The sequence below is a fragment of the Mizuhopecten yessoensis genome, unplaced genomic scaffold, assembly GCF_002113885.1.
Source record: "Mizuhopecten yessoensis strain PY_sf001 unplaced genomic scaffold, ASM211388v2 scaffold716337, whole genome shotgun sequence".
NCBI lineage: Eukaryota > Metazoa > Mollusca > Bivalvia > Pectinida > Pectinidae > Mizuhopecten > Mizuhopecten yessoensis.
This window is the reverse complement of record NW_018480066.1, coordinates 70,081-96,070: the sequence shown is the minus strand read 5'-3', so window position 1 is coordinate 96,070 and position 25,990 is coordinate 70,081. Positions and strand designations below refer to the sequence as shown.

At 36.6% G+C, this 25,990-nt stretch overlaps 1 protein-coding gene across 2 annotated transcripts; it reads right to left on the bottom strand.

The window, feature by feature from the left end:
* Window positions 1-395: 395 nt before the first annotated feature.
* LOC110443299 (arrestin domain-containing protein A-like) lies at window positions 396-24,580 on the bottom strand. 2 transcript variants are annotated; one of them, XM_021487444.1, is made up of 11 exons: window positions 24,404-24,580; window positions 22,495-22,568; window positions 21,815-21,910; window positions 21,510-21,572; window positions 17,204-17,301; window positions 12,078-12,208; window positions 11,004-11,270; window positions 10,629-10,719; window positions 5,983-6,081; window positions 5,535-5,622; window positions 396-4,784 (listed from the first exon to the last, which is right to left on the bottom strand). In XM_021487444.1, the coding sequence occupies exons 1-11, from the start codon at window positions 24,463-24,465 to the stop codon at window positions 4,735-4,737; spliced, it is 1,119 nt and encodes a 372-aa protein (XP_021343119.1). In that variant the 5' UTR covers window positions 24,466-24,580; the 3' UTR covers window positions 396-4,734. The 2 variants fall into 2 exon arrangements, with proteins under 2 accessions (XP_021343119.1, XP_021343120.1); XM_021487445.1 differs by having other exon boundaries at window positions 10,629-10,716.
* Window positions 24,581-25,990: the final 1,410 nt, after the last annotated feature.

Here is a 25,990-nt window from a genome sequence, read left to right as displayed (position 1 = left end):
TCAGTATATATAGGATCTTAAATGAGTTTTCATTTCATATGAGATTTTATGAAACGAGTCTTAGGAGTTTTTATTTTTGCGAGCCTTAGCGAGCAAAAATTAAATCTTCGAGACGAGTTTCATAAAAGCTCATATGAAATGAAATCAAATTTAAGATACTTTTTATCACATAACTCACAAAACTTACATTTTGACAGGTTTTAAAGCCAAAATGTAAGAGGGCTTAATCAAACGGAGACAGCCATTTTGTTACACCATTCACAATTGATGACGTCACGTTATTGTCCATATTATGACGTCACAATCGATTTCTGACTGACACAGCCAATGAAAAACGCCCCAGGGTACATTACTCTAGTGACATATGTTAAAATATTACATTCATATGATCACTGGATAACAGGCCGATTATGTGATAAATAAAAGTGATAAATAAAAATGAATGTAGCAACATGGTATATCATCAACCTGGCGTTGATCAGGCGATATCAAGTTCGACAAATCTTGTTACAATGTAAAGATGCAGAATAAAGTCATAACGTGTTAATTAACATGGTACTCTTGAACCATAAATACGTCCACTGATTATTTGGATGGAATAAGTTGGCAATCTCATTTTTTGACTAAAACAAAAATATATTTTCAGCTTAATTACATTTTACTGACTTAAAAAATGTATTCAACTTAATATACATTGGACACTTTGTTATGAGGCAACAGTTGAAATAATTGCAGAACTTTCCACAAACAAAATTTCTCAAAAAATACGATTTTCAAATCCGCAAATTACTGTGAAGGAATGGGGCACTCGGAGTAGGACAATGATAGGAGGCGCCCTATAAGGAATGCGCATATTAGATGATATACGGTGCACAACATTTTAATCATATGTCCCAGGGTCATAACCAACAGCCATGTAAAAAGCATATATTTAGAATAACTTTAATAAGGCAATTACACATGTATAGGGCTAACACTTTCACAATTACACGGCCCTACTTCTCTTAAAACACAGAGTGGAAAATGCATTCAACATTGGAAACGACAATTCGTGTTTATGCCAAGAATATCATATTTGTGTCAGTACAAGTTATATCAATAATATACTCTTAAGACACTTGTACTTTAACGAGCACTTTGCTACCAATGAAAAAAATGTATTTAGTGAATAAATGTTTTTTTAGAATATCCGTACAAAACCATTTTCACTTAGAATTACATCTATCAGTGTGCAGTATTTGTTCACTGTTGTGTGGTCTGTCTACCCTAATGCACATTGGAATGAATAACGTTGTTATATCAACAACAATGGCATGAATTAAATATTTGTCTGATCCAAAACGTTTTTCAGATAAATAAATCCCCCTGAACACTAGCCAGACTGACTACTTAGTCCACCGTTACCCCACATAAACACTCAAGATTAATGGTGATGCTATGAAAAGTGTTCCATCCTTTTTTCCAGCAATGTCTAATGCACTACAAACCGCTTTGTATGCCTGGTGTTATATATCATTGCCAGAGTGCCAATGCTTATGCAACTATATAAAATGACGGTATGAATTTAATTGATGGATTACAAATTACATGTAAGATATATGTTGTGGACTGCGTGGTAGCAGACTCTCCATATTAAGTTTACTTAAACTTGATGATGCAGTTCTACCGTAATGTTTAGTAGGCATTGAAAAATTGCATATTAAAAATTCAATATCCCAAATCCGTATATATTTCCCAAAGACGCCAATAAAACATTTAAACCACCGCCAATGTAAAACAGGTCACTATAATATCGAACTTACAGAGTGTCATTCACATCGGTACCGAACACAGCAGTGACTAACTAAGGAATGCTCATTACTGCTATGCTCAGTAATAGAGTCTTCAGAAGACTGATGTTATTTAGTTATAAAATGTACATGTGGATAATTGGATTTCAATTAAACAATTTCCAAACAGATATAACCTATCCAGTTGAAGTCCCTTTATAAGTAATGTGTACCCCCTAAGATAGAGACCAGTAAACAGAAATAACCTATCCAGTTGAAGTCCCTTTATAAGTAATGTGTTCCCCCTAAGATAGAGACCAGTAAACAGAAATAACCTATCCAGTTGAAGTCCCTTTATAAGTAATGTGTACCCCCTAAGATAGAGACCAGTGCGTTAGGCACAATGTGCACGTACCTCTAAACAGAGAGACGATGTTACACCTATCTTTTCACTGTTTTTCTGCCGATGTTTGTTTTTATTTTTTTTTTCTTCTTCCAACGTTGAGTTCTACTGATGAGATGGCATGGCAATATGGTGCAGTAAAATGCTATGTTTTGTAGTCATTATTACATGAACAACGTAAATATATCCATCTCAAAATAGAGAGAGAGAGAGCGAGATGGTTTGAACACGGTTTACATGAACAATGGCTCATTCCAGTGGTTGTCAAGAAACATCTTGACTAGGTCAATAATGAACTAGCACCGTGCCGTCTCATTCTAACCAGGACATGTACAGTTTGTGATCGAATCAACCTCGGTTTTTAACTAATGAACTAAGATAGCAAAAAACGTTCATTTACATTTTTTGGGGTAATTGCATAAGTAGTATTTGAAAATAAAGCTGAGAAATATTATCCACTATTTGGTAAACAGAAAACAGTTTATAAAAAATATACTATTCATAGTTCATAAAGAAAATACGATACCATATACAAAAATAATTTCCAACATACTTCGTAAACAATCATTATAAAGGCATCATTTTATTGTATTCTGTAACAATGTAAGGCCCCTTTTCTCTTAAATGTTGACAATGATAAATATAGTATATAATTGTAATCAGTTAAGCTTGAAACTGTGCATATCAAGTGACCTTTTTAAAGGACAACTCAAAGGTGATGATTCTGATTATTGCATTGTGCAGTGCTCCCACAACCGATCTTGCTTATGTTGCTGTTAACATAGACATGTCCAGGTATATATATACCTATCTCACCCTAGCACATGCCCAGAAAAATAAATGTATACTTATTCCACTCTAGCGCATGTCAGAGAATATGCCGAATAGCTATTCCAGCTGCAGTCAAACCGAGGACATGTCAGAGTATATACCAGAACAGCTATGCCACAATAGCACATGTCAAAGTTTATACAGAATAGCTATTACCGAATAGTTATTCCACACTACGACATGTAATACTATATACAGAATAGCTATTCCATCCAAGGACATGTCAGAGTATATACAGAATAGCTAATCCACCCTAACACATGTCAGAGTATATACAGAATAGCTAATCCACCCTAGCACATGTGGGAGTATATACAGAATAGCTAATCCACCCTAGCACATGTCAGAGTATATACAAAATAGTTTATCCACCCTATGACATGTCAAAGTATATACAGAATAGCTAATCCACCCTAGCACATGTCAAAGTATATACAGAATAGCTAATCCACCCTAGCACAAGTGGGAGTATATACAGAATAGTTTATCCACCTTGGCAAATGTCCGAGTATATACAAAATAGCTAATCCACCCTAGCACATGTCAGAGTATATACAGAATAGTTAATCCACCCTCTGACATGTCAAAGTATATAAAGAATAGCTAATCTACCCTAGCACATGTGGGAGTATATACAGAATAGCTAATCCACCCTAGCACATGTCAGAGTATATACAGAATAGTTAATCCACCCTATGACATGTCAAAGTATATACAAAATAGCTAATCCACCCTAGCACATGTCAGAGCATATACAGAATAGTTTATCCACCTTGGGACATGTCAGAGTTTATACAGAATAGCTAATCCACCCTCAGACATGTCAGAGTATAAACAGAATAGCTAATCCACCCTAGCACATGTGGGAGTATATACAGAATAGCTAATCCACCCTAGCACATGTCAGAGTTTATACAGAATAGTTAATCCACCCTAGCACATGTGGGAGTATATACAGAATAGCTTATCCACCAGCAGTACTGAAATATTCCTTCTGACCCACATGTCTCGATTACTATTATTGTATTATCTCAATAGTGTATAGCCAATGGGATATCACAATAGACTAGAAAAAAAAATGTTTGCCACATCTAATGGCACTTTTGTACTGCTTTAATGGCTTTTTCCTTTTCTTTCTTATCGAAAAGGAAGGTAAGAAATACAACCTATCCCTCGGAATGAGGTTAAGATTACATACATAACATCGGATAAAACTACGGAAGAACACTTCTTTGATATATCATCATGTTTGATTTTAATCATTTTACCTATACTTTACCCAAGGGAGATTCTTCACTGTATCATCCTACACACAGACATGACTGTTTCTTAATACCTGTTCCACTTTCAGACTTGTGGGCTTAACAGACTCCTGGTAATGAACCTAAGAGATTCAAATCTAATACCTTCAACCTCTATCTGCACATGTACACTCTAAGCCTCCTCAGCTACCTCAGGTGACCATGTCCAGTACTGCTAAACACCTCCTCCCTTTTTCTAAAAGACAACACAGTTTACAACCACGGTTTGACTATCCTAATATCTTTCAAACATGCCCATGTATCCACACTTTTGGTATAACCTGCATTCATGTCAGGTTATTACAACAATGTACCCTGCCTTAAACATGTCCAGGAATACAGATCATCTATTCAGCCTACAGACATGTCAGTATATATAGAAAATCTGGTATAAAAATTATCTTGTCAAGAATAAAAGGTTGGCTTATCGTCAACTTGTCAGGGCCTGGAATCTAGGAATGCCTGCAAATACCTCACCACCTGTAAACAAATGATTTGATGATAATAGAAATACAGAACAGAATAGAAATGACAGGTACTTGTTACAATTTAGTTAAGGTACCAGTATCCAAATACCTCTACATTGGAGCTTTTATTTAGTTCATTAAAAAATTAAAAGAAACTACTACATGTAAATACCTTTAAATACATTTAAAATATGACATAATTGAAGTAAATGTATTATATTACTTTTCAGAGGACATAGCTAGCAAGTGTGTTCGCTGTGATTTTGCTTTTAATTTGAAAAGTTGCTAAAGTTGATATTTGTAATGCTATATACAATGTAACCTAAGACTCAAATTTTTCCTTACTTTTGGGTAAAAGTCTATATCAATCAAACCATTTTCATGCTCAAAGACTCTGGTTCTGTTCTCAAGCTCAAATACTAGTTCAAGTGAGGAAATAAATACTTTTAAAATATGCAAATTATTTACAAATGTTCTGTGGAACCACAAGACTTGTAGCTCCACCATTCTAATGTATCGTAGTCACCTTTTGAACCCATTGAAGAATACCTCTTTTAGGTACAAAAAGGTCCATTTGACCACATAACTTGAACATTTGTAAGAGTATAGGCCCAAGATAGTTAGAATTGTGTTTAATCATAGCCAGTGGAATGATAAAAAGACAGTAAGACTCTACAAAGAGAATGACAATAGTTCAATATTCTTCAGGAATTATATTATCTTAGATGATCAGGAAGAATATTAGAAGTGTGGTGAAACTCACTGAGGACGTTTTCTGGGACACTGAAAGGTGATTCCGACAGCTTGACCTCTGTGTTATATGCCCAGCCTGGTATGGGTTGGTCCGCCCACTGTAAATGTCAATACTAACATGATTAAATGGTCTGGGAAGACTGTCCAGCCGTGTAGCACACCCCTTAACATTGTCACTGCGACCTGATACAGTGTACCCTAGAATCGGTAGCTGCTCCATCAGTATGTGGCTAGAGTCACTCTCTAGTGATAAGAATCAATACTGTGTATTTAATAGTCAAATTTCTGACATCTGTTCATTGTATCATAATTTTTCTCACACTTTTCTCAAGTGCTGCAGTCTGTGAGGACAATAACTTGTAGACTTACACTACTAGTGTATCTGGAGTAATGAATTAACTACCAAACAAAGCGACACTATACTGACTGTGTTTACTCTATGGAGATATCTGTCTTACCTGTTTGTTTTTCTGATGCCAAATACATGGTACTGGAACTGTAGTGACGAGACTGGAGTTGTTCTCTAACTTGACTAAAATCTCCACTACGTATCGGCACTGAAAAATAAGAAATAGAACTAAAGTGACAACGTGGTAATCATAACGCCCATCTGTTCAAAAATCTTCTTTTTACCACAAACTGTTGGTAAGGAAGTGAAGCTCAAAAAACATGTCTATTTCACTTTTCCTAAAAAATTAAAATTCAGCAACAATGAGGTTCCTTTTTTTAAATAATTTAAAACAACAAGAGGCCCATGGGCCTTAACGGTCACCTGAGTCCTACAATATTTATTTTTGTTGTTGAAATATGTACCAATTTGAGTAAACAATAGTATAATGTTAACTTAACTTTGTCAGGACCATGAGCTGATCATTCCTAGACCAATTTTAAGTGAGATCGGCCTATTAGAACTTAGTAGTAAAATAGCGGCCATGGCAGCCAAATTGTATTTCTGATTGACCCGAAAAATAACAACACTTTGTCAGGACCATCAGTCAATCATTCCTGCAAAGTTTCAGTTCAATCGGCCTAGCAGAACTTGACTTTAAGTTTGAAATAGTTTTTCAAAATGGCGGCCGTGGCGGCCATATTGGATTTCTGAACGACCCGAAAAATAACAATACTTTGTCAGGACCATGAGTTGATTATTCCTACCAACTTTCAGTTCAATCGGCCCAGCAGAACTTGACTTTAAGTTTGAAATGTAAAATGTTAACGGACGATGGACGACGGACGACGGACGACGACGGACGAAAACGGATAGCAATAGGTCACTTGAGCTAAAGCTCAGGTGACCTAAAAATAAAGATAAGCATGATAAAATAGCGAAATAAACTGTCACTTCCATAAATGTCTTTGAAGAACAAACTGCGTTATAATATAGCAATGGCTACACAATACAGAATTGTTGAGAATATAAAATACTGAAAGAGGCGATCTATAAATGGCATGGCTTTGTCATTTGTATGTTTAGCATGATAAAGTACAGGACGGATATCATACTGTAACAAAAAGTACATGCACACACTGTAACAAGTAGTACACATACACACTGTAACAAGTAGTACACACACACTGTGACAAGTAGTACACACACACTGTAACAAGTAGTACATACACACACACTGTAACAAGTAAATATAAAATACTGAAAGAGGCGATCTATAAATGGCATGGCTTTGTCATTTGTATGTTTAGCATGATAAAGTACAGGACGGATATCATCCTGTAACAAAAAGTACATGCACACACTGTAACAAGTAGTAAACATACACACTGTAACAAGTAGTACACACACACACACACTGTAACAAGTAGTGCACACACACACTGTAACAAGTAGTACACACACTCTGTAACAAGTAATACACACACACTGTAACAAGTAGTACACACACTGTAACAAGTAGTACACACACACTCTGTAACAAGTATTACACACACACACTTTAAGAAGTAGTACACACACACACAGTAACAATTAGTACACACACACTGTAACAAGTAGTACACATACACACTGTAACAAGTAGTACACACACACTGAAACAAGCAGTACACACACACACTGTAACAAGGAGTACACACACACACTGTAACAAGTCGTACACACACACTGTAACAAGTAGTACATACACACACTGTAACCAGTAGTACACACACACACTGTAACAAGTAGTACATACACACACGGTAACAAGTAGTACACACACACACACACTGTAACAAGTAGTGCACACACACACTGTAACAAGTAGTACACACACACTGTAACAAGTAGTAAACACACACACTGTAACAAGTAGTACACACACTGTAACAAGTAGTACACACACACTGTAACAAGTAGGACACACACACACAGAAACGAGGAGTACACACACACACTGTAACAAGAAGTACACACACACACTGTAACAAGTAGTACATACACCCACTGTAACAAGTAGTACACACACACACTGTGACAAGTAGTACACACACACTGTAACAAGTAGTACTCACACACACTGTAACAAGTAGTACACACACACTGTAAAAAGTAGTACACACACACACTGTAACAAGTAGTACATACACACTGCAACAAGTAGTACACACACACTGTAACAAGTATTACACACACACACTGTAACAAGTAGTACACACACACACTGTAAGAAGTAGTACACACACACACAGTAACAAGTAGTACACACACACTGTAACAAGTCGTACACACACACACTGTAACAAGTCGTACACACACACTGTGACAAGTAGTACATACACACACTGTAACAAGAAGTACACACGCACACTGTAACAAGTAGTACACACACACACACTGTAACAAGTATTACACACACACACTGAAACAAGTAGTACACACACACACTATAACAAGTAGTACACACCCACTGTAACAAGTAGTACACACACACACTATAACAAGTAGTACACACACACTGTAACAAGTCACACACTGTAACAAGTAGTACACACACACGCTGTAACAAGTAGTACACACACACACTGTAACAAGTATTACACACACACACTGTAACAAGTAGTACACACACAATGTAACAAGTAGTACACACACACACTGTACCAAGTAGTACATACACACACTGTAACAAGTCGTACACACACACTGTAACAAGTAGTACACACCCAACGTTACAAGTAGTACAAAAGCATTTGAAGGGAGACAACACTTACCTGTGTAGAAACTTATTTTGTGGTGCAAGTAAATATCTCATTGCGACAGGAACTGTTGATCTCTATGTGAAGAATTGATCATTTTGATAGAGAAAGCATACATACCAAGTTGTAAGCAATAGAAATATCCTCAAAGATGGTTAAAATACAGATAAAATCTGCTCGAGGCAGGTCATTTAAAGAATTTTTCAATGAATGTAGTAGTTACCTGTATGTGATACAATGTGACAGTGTCAAGTATATACCTGCATGTGATATAATGTGACAGTGACACACTGTCACAAGTAGTACACACACACTGTAACAAGTCGTACAAACACACTGTAACAAGTAGTACATACACACTGCAACAAGTAGTACACACACACTGTAACAAGAAGTACACACATACACTGAAACAAGTAGTACATACACACACTGTAACAAGTAGTACACACGCACTGTAACAAGTCGTACACACACACTGTCACAAGTAGTACACACACACTGTAACAAGTCGTACAAACACACTGTAACAAGTAGTACATACACACACTGTAACAAGAAGTACACACGCACACTGTAACAAGTAGTACACACACACTCTGTAACAAGTCGTACACACACACTCTATAACATGGTGTACACACACACACAGTAACAAGTAGTACACACACAATGTAACAAGTAGTACACACACACACTGTACCAAGTAGTACATACACACACTGTAACAAGGAGTACACACACACACTATAACAAGTAGTACACACACACTGTAACAAGTCGTACAAACACACTGTAACAAGTAGTACATACACACTGTAACAAGTAGTACACACACACTGTTACAAGTAGTACACACACACTGTAACAAGTCGTACACATACACACTGTAACAAGTAGTACACACACACGCTGTAACAAGTAGTACACACACACACTGTACCAAGTAGTACATACACACACTGTAACAAGTCGTACACACACACTGTAACAAGTAGAACACACACACACACTGTAACAAGTAGTACACACCCACACTGTAACAAGTAGTACACACACACACAGTAACAAGTAGTACACACACACACTGTAAGAAGTAGTACACACACACACAGTAAAAAGTAGTGCACACACACACACAGTAACAAGTAGTACACACACACACTGTAACAAGTATTACACACACACACTGAAACAAGTAGTACACACACACACTATAACAAGTAGTACACACACACAGTAACAAATAGTACACACACACACTGTAACAAGTCGTACACACACACTGTGACAAGTAGTACATACACACACTGTAACAAGGAGTACACACACACACTATAACAAGTAGTACACACGCACTGTAACAAGTAGTACACACACACACTATAACAAGTAGTACACACCCACTGTAACAAGTAGTACACACACACACTATAACAAGTAGTACACACACACTGTAACAAGTAGTACACACACAATGTTACAAGTAGTACAAAAGCATTTGAAGGGAGACAACACTTACTTGTGTAGAAACTTATTTTGTGGTGCAAGTAAATATCTCATTGCGACAGGAACTGTTGATCTCTATGTGAAGTATTGATCATTTTGATAGAGAAAGCATACATACCAAGTTGTAAGCAATAGAAATATCCTCAAAGATGGTTAAAATACAGATAAAATCTGCTCGAGGCAGGTCATTTAAAGAATTTTTCAATGAATGTAGTAGTTACCTGTATGTGATACAATGTGACAGTGTCAAGTATATACCTGCATGTGATATAATGTGACAGTGCTAAGTATTTACATGTATGTGATATAATGTGACAGTGTTAAGTATTTACCTGTATGTGATATAATGTGACAGTGTTAAGTATTTACCTGTATGTGATACAAGGTGACAGTTATAAGTATTTACCTGTATGTGATTCCCTGAGACAGAAGACGGAAGTGGTGCATGTGGATGGTCAGGTTCCTGCAGTTGTATGATAAAATTGTCCAGTCCGCTGCTTAGAAATAATTGTAAATAATGTCACATTCAACCCACCAAAGGTACATGTATATTATAAAACATTAATCAAAGGAAAAGGAAAAGTCTTACTCATAGAAAATCAATATTAATATCAATATAATATCACAGAATTTAGAATTTTTAAGTCAGCTAATAATATTTCCTTATTCTTTATTATTTTTTCATTCATCAAGCATAATCAAAATGTTAGATATATCTCAGTAATACACTTTCATTATATTAAATCTAAAATCCTTTCTTTTTCTAAGATAGTTTAATTACCTGTTCAAGATATCTGCTGCACAACTATCGACTGGTATCTCCTGTACTGTGAAGGGTCCTTTCTCTGGACAGATAAAGATTCTGTCCTGTGTCTCCTGTATACTGTTATCTTTACACATCTTTGTACCTGACAATCCACCCTTGGCTACAAAAGTTATCTCCCTTACCAGCCGGACGGTAATGTTACTGACGTTCTTGTTTGTCTGGTTTGTTATGATAATTCTGACTTTCATACCCTCCCCAGTCTGCTGGACATGTTTCTGCAATCTGTGGGGGAAATTGAATGTTCTTTAAATATTTTCATTCACAATTAAAGGTGTATTCTTCTCCCGATCCCCCACCTGCAGGGGTGACACTGTTCTGACCTGTACATCTGTATCACTAAACACCTGACCAATCAGAAACATTAATTAAAGATAGTTTTTTGCTGATTTTTGTTTCTTTAAATAATTTCATCTTCCCTTTCTATTAAGAATCAGAAATGATTAAATAGCATAGGTCTAGTTAGTAAAATACATGTAATAGTTATAACATTATGAGGCATTTCAAATATAATTTTATATGCATTGAAATATCCCTTCAATTCTTAGCAGTACAAGGCTTTGTAGATAGAATGGTTATTTAAACATAATCAGGGTACAGTTTGTTTTAAACATTTGTACTGCCAGTAGTACCTTAGATATGATTACAGCATAGACTTTCATCACTCAGAGTCCTACCTTGGTTCTGAGGACCAGAAAAATAACTATAGTGATCCTAAACTCTCCAGTACTAGTTTTAATATCATGATGTGGATTACAGGTTTAACATGCCATCCCACCACATCCAATTACTGTGTTATGTCATTAGACATTGCATTTTTTAGATTGTCATTAGTGCTTCTCCTCCATTTATTGTATTGTGGTAGTTTGTGTAATTAAAAAGAATGATTATATTACATTGTATGGTTGTGATATTTACAAAGCTAAAATTTGCTCCATTAATTTCTCTTTTAAATATATCACACACAATCCTCTATGTTTCAAATAATATATCTGATCTTTCTTTGTTTGCCAGTTTACCGTACATACTAACTTTGCTGTGACAAAAAAAGACTTCTTGAAAAATAGGAGGTAGGGGATGTCCAGTCTGTTGGTGACGGCCTGTGGGGTACTGGACCTCTCTGTCCTTCCCAAAGGGTGGTTCACTACTACAGTCTGGGTCGTCTGTACCATAAACAATGGCAATACAAATAAAACAATAAGAAATGTTTTGTTTTTATTAAAACCTAAATCGATAAGATAAACCTAACACACACAGTGATTTCACCATTAGATACAGTATGTACAACATGAATTACACTGGACCATTTAGCTGTTTAGTCGTTCTAGGACTCCTTACTGCTGATAGGGGACAAAAAGTTGGAAGAAACAGAGAGACATGCAGGTCTGTAAAACCCCTTAATATATGGACTTTATTATATTATATTATATTAGCAGCCATTAATACACAAGGCTGATTTAGAATCAGTACTCCACTACTACATTTGTATTTAAAGGATGTACCCATAATGAATTGTTATTCACACTTACAATTAAGGTAAGAAAATAAACATCCAAAAATGCAGAGGTATAGCAAGTTTGGTGCACATATAGGTGAAATAATAAGGAAGTTATGCTCTGGACAAAATTTGGTATTTAACCTGAACAAAGGACTATTATACAACTCTATATAGAAAGGGCAAAAGGCAATTTTTATGTGGCAAAGTAAATGGTTATGCTTTGGACAAAATGATGTATGTAAACGTTGAACAAAGGACCATAACTCTGTGTATTGTACATGTATGTGTCACGGTCTGCCATGGCAGGCTTATCGCTCGTGTCTGACAAAGCTTGTGTATTGTTTATGCATGCCATATCTGGTTTATTGCATTTGTCTGACATACTTGTAGCTTGTTAATTGTATGTGTCTGACATAGCAGGTTTATTGTATGTGTGTAACAGGAAAGAGATTTGCATGCGTCCACAAGGGATCGAAACCTGCAATCTCATACTTCCTAGTCAAACTAGTCACTGAGCTAAAGGGAAATTTCCTCTAGCGCGAAGTTAGAAGGCGACGATAATCTTATGTACAATTAAAATCTGCCATGCTATTCCACCCTTTTTAAATGTGTTCGCCCTCCAACACCACAACCCAGGTTCTAACCCCATGTCACCACTGGGAGTGCCACAGACACCATTTGTAACAGGAAAGAGAATAGTGTGCTTCCACCGGGAATCGAACCCACAATCCCATACTTACTAATTGGGCTCTCTACCACTGAGCTGAAGGGAAAACCCCTCTAGCTCAAAGCTAGTAGGCGACCATAATCTTATGTACAATTAAAATCTGCCTCATGTGTCTGACATATATAGCTGGTTTACTGTATATGTCTGACATTGCTGGTTTATTGTATTTGTTTGACATAGCTTGTTTATTGTATGTGTCCGCTATAGTAGGTTTACTCTATGTGTCTGACATAGTTGGTTTACTGTATGTGTCTGATATAGTTGGTTTATTGTATGTGTATGACATAGTAGGTTTACTCTATGTGTCTGACATAGTTGGTTTACTGTATGTGTCTGACATATAGCTAGTTTATTGTATGTGTATGACATAGTTGGTTTACTCTATGTGTCTGACATAGCAGGTTTACTGTATGTGTCTGACATATAGCTAGTTTATTGTATGTGTATGACATAGTTGGTTTACAGTATGCGTCTGACATAGCAGGTTTACTGTATGAGTATGACATAGTTGGTTTCCTCTATGTGTCTGACATAGCAGGCTTACTGTATGTGTATGACATAGTAGGTTTTTTGTATGTGTATGACATAGTAGGTTTATTGTACGTGTATGACATAGTTGGGTTACAGTATGTGTCTGACATAGCAGGTTTACTGTATGTGTCTGACATAGCAGGTTTACTGTATGTGTATGACATAGTAGGTTTATTGTATATGTATGACATAGTTGGTTTACTGTATGTGTATGACATAGTAGGTTTATTGTATATGTATGACATAGTTGGTTTACTGTATGTGTATGACATAGTTGGTTTATTGTATGTGTCTGACATAGTAGGTTTACTGTATGTGTATGACATAGCTAGTTTATTGTATGTGTATGACATAGTACATAGTTGGTTTACAGTATGTGTCTGACATATAGCTAGTTTATTGTATATGTCTGACATAGTTGGTTTACTGTATGTGTCCGACATAGCAGGTTTACTGTATGTGTATGACATTGCCGGTTTATTGTATGTGTATGACATAGTTGGTTTACTGTATATGTCTGACATTGCTGGTTTATTGTATTTGTTTGACATAGCTTGTTTACACTATGTGTCCGACATAGCAGGTTTACTGTATGTGTATGACATTGCTGGTTTATTGTATGTGTATGACATAGTTGGTTTATTGTATGTGTCTGACATTGCTGGTTTATTGTATTTGTTTGACATAGCTTGTTTACACTATGTGTCCGACATAGCAGGTTTATTGTATTTGTCTGACATAGTTGGTTTATTGTATGTGTCTGACATTGCTGGTTTATTGTATTTGTTTGACATAGCTTGTTTACACTATGTGTCCGACATAGCAGGTTTACTGTATGTGTCTGACATAGCTGGTTTACTGTATGTGTCTGACATAGTTGGTTTACTGTATGTGTCCGACATAGCAGGTTTACTGTATGTGTCTGATATAGTTGGTTTACAGTATGTGTCCGACATAGTTGGTTTATTGTATGTGTCAGTCATAGTTGGTTTACTGTATATGTCTGACATAGCGTTGGTCTATTGTATGTGTCAGACATAGTTGGTTTACTGTATATGTCTGACATTGCTGGTTTATTGTATGTGTATGACATAGCTAGTTTATTGTATGTGTCAGACATAGTTGGTTTACTGTATATGTCTGACATAGTAGGTTTATTGTATGTGTCAGACATAGTTGTTTTACTGTATGTGTATGACATAGGTGGTTTATTGTATGTGTCTGACATAGTTTGTTTACTGTATGTGTCTGACATAACAGGCTCATTGTATGTGTCTGACATTGACACAGCTGGTTTATTAGGTAACCCAATTAGATATTATATCAATTGTATTCCTTTTCCTCCGGTACACATGTAGCTATGTAACCCAATTAGATATTATATCAATTGTATTCCTTTTCCTCCTGTACACATGTTTACTGTATGTGTCTGATATAGTTGGTTTATTGTATGTGTCAGTCATAGTTGGTTTACTGTATATGTATGACATTGCTGGTTTATTGTATGTGTATGACAGAGTTGGTTTACAGTATGTGTCCGACATAGTTGGTTTATTGTATGTGTACGACATAGTTGGTTTATTGTATGTGTCTGACATAGTTGTTTTACTGTATGTGTATGACATAGCTGGTTTACTGTATGTGTCTGATATAGTTGGTTTATTGTATGTGTCTGGCATAGTTGGTTTACTGTATATGTCTGTCATTGCTGGTTTATTGTATTTGTTTGACATAGCTTGTTTACACTATGTGTCCGACATACCAGGTTTACTGTATGTGTCTGACGTAGTTGGTTTACTGTATGTGTCGGACATAGTTGGTTTACTGTATGTGTCTGACGTAGTTGGTTTACTGTATGTGTCCGACATAGCAGGTTTATATAGCTGGTTTACTGTATATGTCTGACATAGTAGGTTTATTGGATGTGTCTGACATAGTTGGTTTACTGTATATGTCTGACATAGTAGGTTTATTGTATGTGTCTGACATAGTTGGTTTACAGTATCTATCTGACATAGTTGGTTTACTGTATGTGTCTGACATAGTAGGTTTATTGTATGTGTCAGACAGTTGGTTTACTGTATATGTCTGACATAGTTGGTTTACTGTATGTGTATGACATAGTTGGTTTACTGTACGTGTATGACATAGTAGGTTTATTTTATGTGTCTGACATAGCTAGTTTATTGTATGTGTCTGACATAGTTGGTTTACTGTATGTGTCTGACATAGTAGGTTTATTGTATGTGTATGACATAGTTGGTTTATTGTATGTGTCTGACATAGCAGGTTTATTGTATTTGTCTGACATAGTTGGTTTACTGTATATGTCTGACATAGCTAGTTTATTGTATGTGTATGACATAGTTGGTTTACTGTATGTGTATGACATAGTTGGTTTACTGTTTATGTCAGACAGTTGGTTTACTGTATGTGTATGACATAGTTGGTTTACTGTTTATGTCAGACAGTTGGTTTACTGTATGTGTATGACATAGTAGGTTTATTTTATGTGTCTGACATAGTTGGTTTACGGTACGTGTATGACATAGCTAGTTTACTGTATGTGTCTGACATAACAGGCTCATTGTATGTGTCTGACATTGACACAGCTGGTTTATTAGGTAACCCAATTAGATATTATATTAATTGTATTCCTTTTCCTCCTGTACACATGTAGCTATGTAACCCAATTAGATATCATATTGATTGTATTCCTTTTCCTCCTGTACACATTTACTTTGGTAGTTACAACTAACAAGGCAGTCAGACATTAGTAAATACTAATCATGTACCTAAAGTTTACAACAGCCTGTTCCTTCATGAATTAGGCAAAATATAGCTTTTTTGTATTGAAATTGGGAATATATTCCTCTGTTTTTGATCATTTTGGGAAAATACGACACTTTTTAGCTAAGGGAAACGGCCTGTATTTGGCAGAAAAACTGAGCAAAAAAATAACTACAGGCAAGAGAGGTTTTACTGAACAGAAAAAAATATATATGCCTCCGAATGTTACATGTAGGTCCCAGGGATATAAACAGGAGTATACAGGTATATTCAAAGCAGTAAAATATGTACGAGTCAAGATAACAGTATGACATATTGTACCTACATAAATGTATACTGATTACAGTGTATACTGATTACAGTGTATATAACTTGTCCTGGTCCTTACAGTTGCAATGATCAATTATTAAAATTAGGAAAAGATTTATCATTCTGTTTCAAAGTCATCTCAGTTACTTTGTAAAATATAATTATTGAGTAACATTAATATAAACAACAGAAAAAAAAATCTTCCGGCAATAATCTATATTTCAATATTTATTTTGCAATGAATTTCAGATATGAAAGTTACGCCAGCAATTTGATGTATTGTCTTGTTTTTAAAGTACTCACATTAAGATTTGAAGCCTCAATCACCTCAGCACTCAAGCTGTATGTCACCTGAGCTGTCCAGCTACAATCTGAACCCACTCCACTGGCTTCAAAGGAGGCTGAGAAAAATCAATTCAGAAACTTATTAAAGTTAATACTGCAAATACTTGTAGTCAGGGATTAATCAGGTACTACATACAGTATGTAACACCAGTAACCTTTTCATTTGCAATGTATCAGAAGTTGTTGGGGTACTACCAGTTAAATACCAGATGGGTCTGGACTCGGCCGTAATACATAGCTGTACAGATCAGATTATATATAAGTCTCTCTGTAACTATGACAGTAGGGAGGACCCATTGTTAAAAGAATGACCCCAGGGCTCCCTTACTCTGATAGTAAGGACAGTTCTTTCAGAGGGCTGACACAAGAGCTTCCTTATACCCTCACAGTTAGGACACCTCTTTGTGAGAAAATAATCCCCCCAGAGCTCCTTTACCCCGATAGTAATATAAGGACACCTCTTTGTCAGAAAAAATGACCCAGGGTTCCCTAACCCTAACAGTAAGGATTTCTCTTTGTTAGAAGAATGACCAAAGAGTTCCCAGATCCTAACAATAAGGACATTTCTTAAGTTAAAAGTAGAAGAATGACCCATAGGGCCCCTTACTATATAGGTAAGGACACCTCTTTGTTAGAAGAATGACCCCAGGACTCCCTTAACCTGAAAGTAAGGATGCCTCTTTGTTAGAAGAATGACCCCAGGGCTCCCTTACCCTGATAGTAAGGACACCTCCTTGTTAGAGGAATGACCCCAGGATTCCCTTAACCTGAAAGTAAGGATGCCTTTTTGTTAGAAGAATGACCCCAGGACTCCCTTAACCTGATAGAAAGGACAACTCTTTGTTAGAGGAATGACCCCAGGACACCCTTAACCTGAAAGTAAGGATGCCTCTTTGTTAGAAGAATGACCCCAGGACTCCCTTAACCTAACAGTAAGGATGCCTCTTTGTTAGAAGAATGACCCCAGGACCCCTTATCCTGATAGAAAGGACAACTCTTTGTTAGAGGAATGACCCCAGGACACCCTTAACCTGAAAGTAAGGATGCCTCTTTGTTAGAAGAATGACCCCAGGACTCCCTTAACCTAACAGTAAGGATGCCTCTTTGTTAGAAGAATGACCCCAGGACTCCTTATCCTGATAGAAAGGACAACTCTTTGTTAGAGGAATGACCCCAGGACACCCTTAACCTGAAAGTAAGGATGCCTCTTTGTTAGAAGAATGACCCCAGGACTCCCTTAACCTAACAGTAAGGATGCCTCTTTGTTAGAAGAATGACCCCAGGACTCCTTATCCTGATAGAAAGGACAACTCTTTGTTAGAGGAATGACCCCAGGACTCCCTTAACCTGAAAGTAAGGATGCCTCTTTGTTAGAAGAATGACCCCAGGACTCCCTTAACCTAACAGTAAGGATGCCTCTTTGTTAGAAGAATGACCCCAGGACTCCTTATCCTGATAGAAAGGACAACTCTTTGTTAGAGGAATGACCCCAGGACTCCCTTAACCTGAAAGTAAGGATGCCTCTTTGTTAGAAGAATGACCCCAGGACTCCCTTAACCTAACAGTAAGGATGCCTCTTTTTTAGAAGAATGACCCCTGAGGACTCCCTTACTCTGAGTAAAGGACACCTCTTTGTAAGAGGACTGACCCGCAGGGCTCCCTTAACCTGAAAGTAAGGATGCCTCTTTGTTAGAAGAATGACCCCAGGACTCCCTTAACCTAACAGTAAGGATGCCTCTTTTTTAGAAGAATGACCCCTGAGGACTCCCTTACTCTGATAGTAAGGACACCTCTTTGTAAGAGGACTGACCCCCAGGGCTCCCTTAACCTGAAAGTAAGGATGCCTCTTTGTTAGAAGAATGACCCCAGGACTCCCTTAACCTAACAGTAAGGGTGCCTCTTTTTTAGAAGAATGACCCCTGAGGACTCCCTTACTCTGATAGTAAGGACACCTCTTTGTAAGAGGACTGACCCCCAGGGCTCCCTTAACCTGAAAGTAAGGATGCCTCTTTGTTAGAAGAATGACCCCAGGACTCCCTTAACCTAACAGTAAGGGTGCCTCTTTTTTAGAAGAATGACCCCTGAGGACTCCCTTACTCTGATAGTAAGGACACCTCTTTGTAAGAGGACTGACCCCCAGGGCTCCCTTAACCTGAAAGTAAGGATGCCTCTTTGTTAGAAGAATGACCCCAGGACTCCCTTAACCTAACAGTAAGGGTGCCTCTTTTTTAGAAGAATGACCCCTGAGGACTCCCTTACTCTGATAGTAAGGACACCTCTTTGTAAGAGGACTGACCCCCAGGGCTCCCTTAACCTGAAAGTAAGGATGCCTCTTTTTTAGAAGAATGACCCCTGAGGACTCCCTTACTCTGATAGTAAGGACACCTCTTTGTAAGAAGAATGAACCCATGGCCAGTGTTCCCTTAAACCCTGATAGTAAGGATGCCTCTTTGTTAGAGGACAGATCCCAATGTTTCCTTAAATATCAACAGTAAGGATATCTCTTCTTTAAAGGACTGACCCCAGAGCTCCTCAACCCTTACAATAAGAATGTTTCTTCATTTGCAAACTGACCCCAGAATTCTAGGAATTAAGCCTGAAACAAACAAATTTCTATTTTTGGATTTATTTCTTCCTTTTTAAATCTTCTTTGATGTTAGGTTAATTTAGTTGATCAATTTCAAAAATGAATATCAAACAAGAGCCCCAATGGGCCTGCATCGCTCACCTGGTATTAATCTCACAATTGTTACCTTAAAAGTGGACTAAAATAAAGCTACAGGCAAAATATCAGTGACTTAAGTCATTCAGAAGAACCTGTCAAATGATTTAAACACATTTGACCCCTATGACCTTGAAAGTCAAACACTGACATTAAATTTAACAAACTTTATAGCGTTCATCCCAGAATGCAACTTGTCAAATATCACCATTCTCATGGCCCTGTATACCTTTTGTTAATCATGAAGAATGACTTTTAAGATTTATTCACTGTGGACCAGATGTGACCTTGAAAGTGTGTCAAGGTCATTCACATGAACAAGCAATCTTCCTGGACGCTTAAGTTATTCAGAAGGAGTCAATTTATTTAGTGTTTTTAAGACAAATAACCCCTGTGACCTTGAATATGGGTGAAGGTCATTCATTTGAACAAGCTTCATAGCCCTTCATGGCAATACCCTTCTGGTCAAATATCATCACCCTAGACCTTTTGTTTATACAATAGAAGTCGTTTAAAGGTTTTTAAGACAATCGTCTCGTGTGACTTTGAATATGAGCGAAGGTCATTCATTTGAACTAGGTTGGTAGCCCTTCATCCCAGCATGCTACAGATCCAATATCATCACCCTGGACCTTTAGGTAATTCAGAAGAAGTTGTTTAGTTGTTTGAAAGTGTTTAAGACAATTGACTCCTGTTATTTTAAATACATGTATGGGCAAAGGTCATTCATTTGAACAAACTTGGTAACCCTTCATCCCTGCATGCTCATAGCCAAACATCATCACCCTGGACCTTTTGGTAATTCAGAAGAAGTTGTTTAGTTGTTTGAAAGTGTTTAAGACAATTGACTCTTGTGACCTTGAAAATGGGCAAAGGTCATTCATTTGAACAAACTTTGTAGCCCTTTATCACTGCATGCTCCTAGCCAAATATCTTCACCCTGAAGCTTTTGATTATTAAGAAGAATTTATTTAAAGATTTTCAAAACCCTTGGCCTCTTGGTTATTTAGAAGAATTTCAACATATTTGACCCCCCTTTGACCTTTAATATAGGCGAAGGTCATGAACAAAGTAGGTAGCCCTTCATCCCAGCATGTTAATGGTCAAATATCATCATCCTGGGCCTTTTGTTTTTTCAGAAGTTATTTAAAGATTTTAACATATTTGACCCCTGTGACCTTGATAATAAGGGAAGGTCATTCATTTGAACAAACTTGGTAGCCCTTCATCCCAGCATACTACTGGCCAAATATCAATACCCTAGGCCTCTTGGTTATTTAGAAGAAGTTGTTTAAAAGTTTCGACATATTTGACCCATGTGACCTTAAATATAGGGGAAGGTCATTCATTTAAAAAAAAATGGTAGCCCTTCTTCCCAGCATACTACTGGCCAAATATCAACACCCTAGGTCTTTGGGCCAGGTGAGCTAAAAAATGGAATATGTCATGTATGCTTACATGATTTTTTTGTTGTATTTCACCTGTAAGATATTTGAACAACTGGGTCTTTTGAGTCAAATGTATGAGGAGAAGCAAACTTACCAGGAATCTCAGTCAGTAGTCGAATTCGGAATGGGAAGATGTAACTTCCTAACATAAAAAGATCTGCAAGTAAACAACACATAATCACACACATTTCAACTGTAAAGTGTGTGGTTAACACAGTATATTTATTTTATGCCATATTTGCCTTAAATGATAAATAAAGAAAAAAAAAATGACAAATATCATATTTCAAGTTATGAATATATAAATAACTGTGCCTTTCAGATATATTTTTATCTTAAAAAAATGTTTTTCTTTGAAACAATACATTTTTTTCAATCTGAGGAACAATTGATTTTTACCTTGACTCTTGTACAGGTCAATGTCAGGATAATCTAAATAGTGTTTCTTTGCTTCAAATTTCTCTTCTGCAGGTGGGTTTCCTAGCCTGTACAAAACTAAAGCAACAAATATTACAGATTCTTATGATAATAATACATGTACCAGGTACATAATTCTTACTTTCCTTATAAAACTGGTTTTATGAGATTTATATTCATTCTCATAAGTAACTTTTTAAGTCTAACCCACTAAGTGAATGGTAAAGCCTGTAGAAAATACTTCATAAATGAATCTGAAGGAATATACAAATAAATCGAAAGAATAGACGAAAGAATCTAATTATTTTACAAAGATATCTTGCTCCAGCTTTCCTCATGTCAATTTATTTCACATACAAACAGTATATATCAATTAATCTGACACAGACATGCTTTTCACAAATCACTTTCCTGAGATATCTGTAAGAATTTTTAAGTCTGACACAAATTGTCCTGATACATCTTGTCACATCTGGTTCTACCCTCACATTAGGGTTCAAATGATTTTCAATGCTCTAAATCTCATGCATGGCAAACCTTGGCTAGTTGATGGAATAATTTTACTTCATCATGAAACACATCTGACACACATGTAAATGTTTAATGATGATATGGCTCATGTAATTTTTATCATGATACTGACAACACAAAACTGTACTTACAATGTTCACAACCTTGAAATTTCAGACGAATGCCACATCCTGTCGTTGTACTTACTATATTCAAGTAAACAGCTCTGTAAAAACACAAGCATGATCTGATTCACAAATACATTGCCAAAGTGAACAATGCGATCGATTTAAGAAACAAATCAAACCCAGGACTACACAGTTGTACCAATTTAATCGTGGGACACATTTTAGCCAATGAGCTGAAGAAGTGTGCCCTCCAGCAGTATATCAGTGACAGGCGACTATAGATGGTTCACTAACATTGTAAAATCAGTTTTAGGATTAATCACTGGTTCCTCCTGATTTTAGCATACTTCACTATTGGAAATATTGAAGCATTTTCTATTTAACATCACATAAATATGAACTGTTCAAATATACATCTGCTAAACCAGATTAAAAGGTAATTGCCAAACATGAAAATGATAAAATAAAAACAATTTTGCACCAAGGCTTAGCTTCAAGCTAAAGTACATTTTACTGAACATATATATATATATCACAATACCATGCTATTTATATGCTACTTTTTTATCACAATTTATTATGTTTTGTCCAGGTACTGCACTATTTGTAATTCGACTGCTGAAGTCAAGACGAGTATCATATTCTAATTGTCTTGGTGTGTAACCATATACAAAGATTTAAGAAGTCGTTTTATGAAAAGTACTACTAGAATAAACCATTGATATGTTCAAATTTATAGAACTACTATGTGTTAAGAATACAAAAGATATGTTGTCTAGGTAAATTAATTCTTGAAGCAAATTAAATTCCTACTCTACATTGTACATTGGATTGTTCACTGTGCTGTTCTCACATGTATAATTATGTATTGTATACTGATGGACCGTAAGTGGTGTAGACTAGAGGATAGAAAATCATGTGCAAGATATCTATCATTAAATATCATTAAATATTTATTCAGGTATAAGTGGTTGGACAGCATCCGACGGAAGGTTTAGCCATGTTTAGCTATTTCTACCCGAATTTTCATTTGTGCTGGACTTATGTATTCCATTAGGAATCAACTCGCGGAAGACCACCAGAACATTTGGAAGATTTGGATACGGAAATTAATCTCCTATTTCTAGCATTAAATATTTATATGGCCATTTCCATTGTATACAATTGTCCAGGCCTGGAAAGCACCATCATTGATACTCCAAGGGTTCTGTTCACTTTCGCTCTCTGCACCTTTGGAATATGACATACCAACATTTAAGGCACAAGGCTAGCTATTTGATTTGTCTGGGGTTTAATTATACCTGACCAATCGCTAGGCTGATATATATATGTCCTTTGAAGATTACAGAGGAGCGACACCTGACTTCAAAGCCAGTCAATTTTACTGTTATGCGATCATGTGATTCTTTTGATGTACATCGAAGGATCAAACTAGTCTTCTTGTCTCATTCAAAAGGTGGTGCACTTAGTGAGTGACTGAGCCTTCGATTTTGCTATGGTATAGTCCAGGGGTGCAGAGAGTGTAAGTGAGCGGAACCCCTGGAGTATCCAGGATGGGAAAGCACATGACCCAGGCACTTGTTTAGCATACAATATATGGTAGTCTAAAGGCTATCCAAACACAGCTGAGTTCGACTGTCCCGTGTCTCGTTTGCTGTGTTTTTGACTTAGTCATTTATAATTGGACGAGAAAATAATAAAAACATTTTTTTAGTTTTAAATGACAGAAATGTGTTTTTTAATATCTGTGACTGTACTGGTCTACTGCGAAATATTAAATAATTACGAAGGAAATGTTAACTCGGAAATGTGTTAATGGGGTTTACAGATAAGGCAGGTATATGTATATATTGTTATTGTAAGTTGTGAGTGTGCTAGTGGACTCTCAGCAGCTCAACAGTACGGTACCCCAACAGTACATGTGTATACTTACCCGTAAATGTCTTCTCCTGGCAGGTATTCGCCTTTATGGCTCCGAAGCACGATTTGGTTCATGACACTGTGTAAAAGTAATTAGTGTTGACATCCTAGATCTTGGTGCCAACAATCGAATTGATAACATCGAGGAAGTTCCGTTTGTTTATTTTCACATGCTGAGTCCGGAAGTAAATAGAACGACCGGATGTAAGATCTTATTTATAATATGAGAACCGAACAAATATATTTATCCGGACAAGACCCGATCCGATTAACTAAACGGAGGAATCTACAACACCAACCAACCAACCGAGACGTTCAGCGTAGTAATCAAAATATCTCAATTAATTGTTACTGTAACAACTGGTACCTGGTACATACAGTCATTTTACTCATAGGTACAATTGTACATTATGTTCAACCTTGGATAACGACAATCGTACAATATAAAGTCTGAGTGCTATAGATTCTTTACAATTGTGTTTTAAGTCACCTGCCCGAATGGCAAATAAGTGATCTTATGCCGTGGCGCGGCGTCCGTCCGTCGTCCGGAGTCAATATTTTACTTTAAACAACTTCTTCTCAATAACCAAAAGGCATAGGGTGATGATATTTGTCCAGAAGCAAATTAAACTGGGATGAAAAGGCTACGAAGTTAGTTCAAATAAATGACCTTCACCTATTTTCAAGGTCACAGGGGTCAAATATGTAAACAAAAAAAAACAAAAAAACAACTTCTAACAACTTCTCAACAACCAAAATACCCAGGGTGATGATATTTGGCCGGTATCATGCTCGGATGAAGGGCTATCTTTTTTGTTCAAATGAATGACATTGACTTATATTCAAGGTCACAAGGGTCAAATATGTTAAAATGTGTTACCGACTTTTTCTTAATAACCGAGAGGCCTAGGGTGATGATGTTTGGCCAGTAACATGCTGGGATGAAGGGCTACCAACTTTGTTCAAATGAATTACCTGGATTTAAAGTCAAGGTTACAGGGGTAAAATATGTTAAAACCTTTTGACAACTTCTCCTTAATAACCAAAAGACCTAGGGTGGTGATATTTGGCCATTAGCATCCTGGGATAAAGGGCGACCAAGTTTGTTCAAATGAATGACCTTCATCCATTTCCAAGGTCACAGGGGTCAAATATGTTAAAATCTGTTAACGGTCTCTGAATCACTAAGAGGCCTAGGGTATGATATTTGGCCAGTAACATGCTGGGATGAAGGGCTAACAAGTTTGTTCAAATGAATGACCTTCATCTATTTTAAAGGTCACAGGGGTCAAATATGTTAAAATCTGTTAACGACTTCTGAATAACCAAGAGGCCTAGGGTATGATATTTGGCCAGTAACATGCTGGGATGAAGGGCTACCAACTATGTTCAAATGAATTACCTGGATTTAAAGTCAAGGTTACAGGGGTAAAATATGTTAAAACTTTTTGACAACTTCTCCTGAATAACCAAAAGACCTAGGGTGGTGATATTTGGCCAGTAGCATGCTGGGATGAAGGGCTACTAAGTTTGTTCAAATGAATGACCTTGACTTGTATTCAAGGTCACAGGGGTAAAATATGTTAAAACCTTTTGAAAA

Excerpts from the sequence above, each read along its gene's own strand:
- LOC110443299 (XM_021487444.1), bottom strand. The coding sequence starts at position 24,465 with ATGAACCAAATCGTGCTTCGGAGCCATAAAGGCGAATACCTGCCAGGA. Across the intron at positions 17,302-21,509 it reads ACTACTGACTGAGATTCCTG|CCTCCTTTGAAGCCAGTGGA; the intron begins GTAAGTTTGCTT and ends GATTTTTCTCAG. Across the intron at positions 4,785-5,534 it reads TGTCCCAGAAAACGTCCTCA|GTGGTGAGGTATTTGCAGGC; the intron begins GTGAGTTTCACC and ends ATTTGTTTACAG.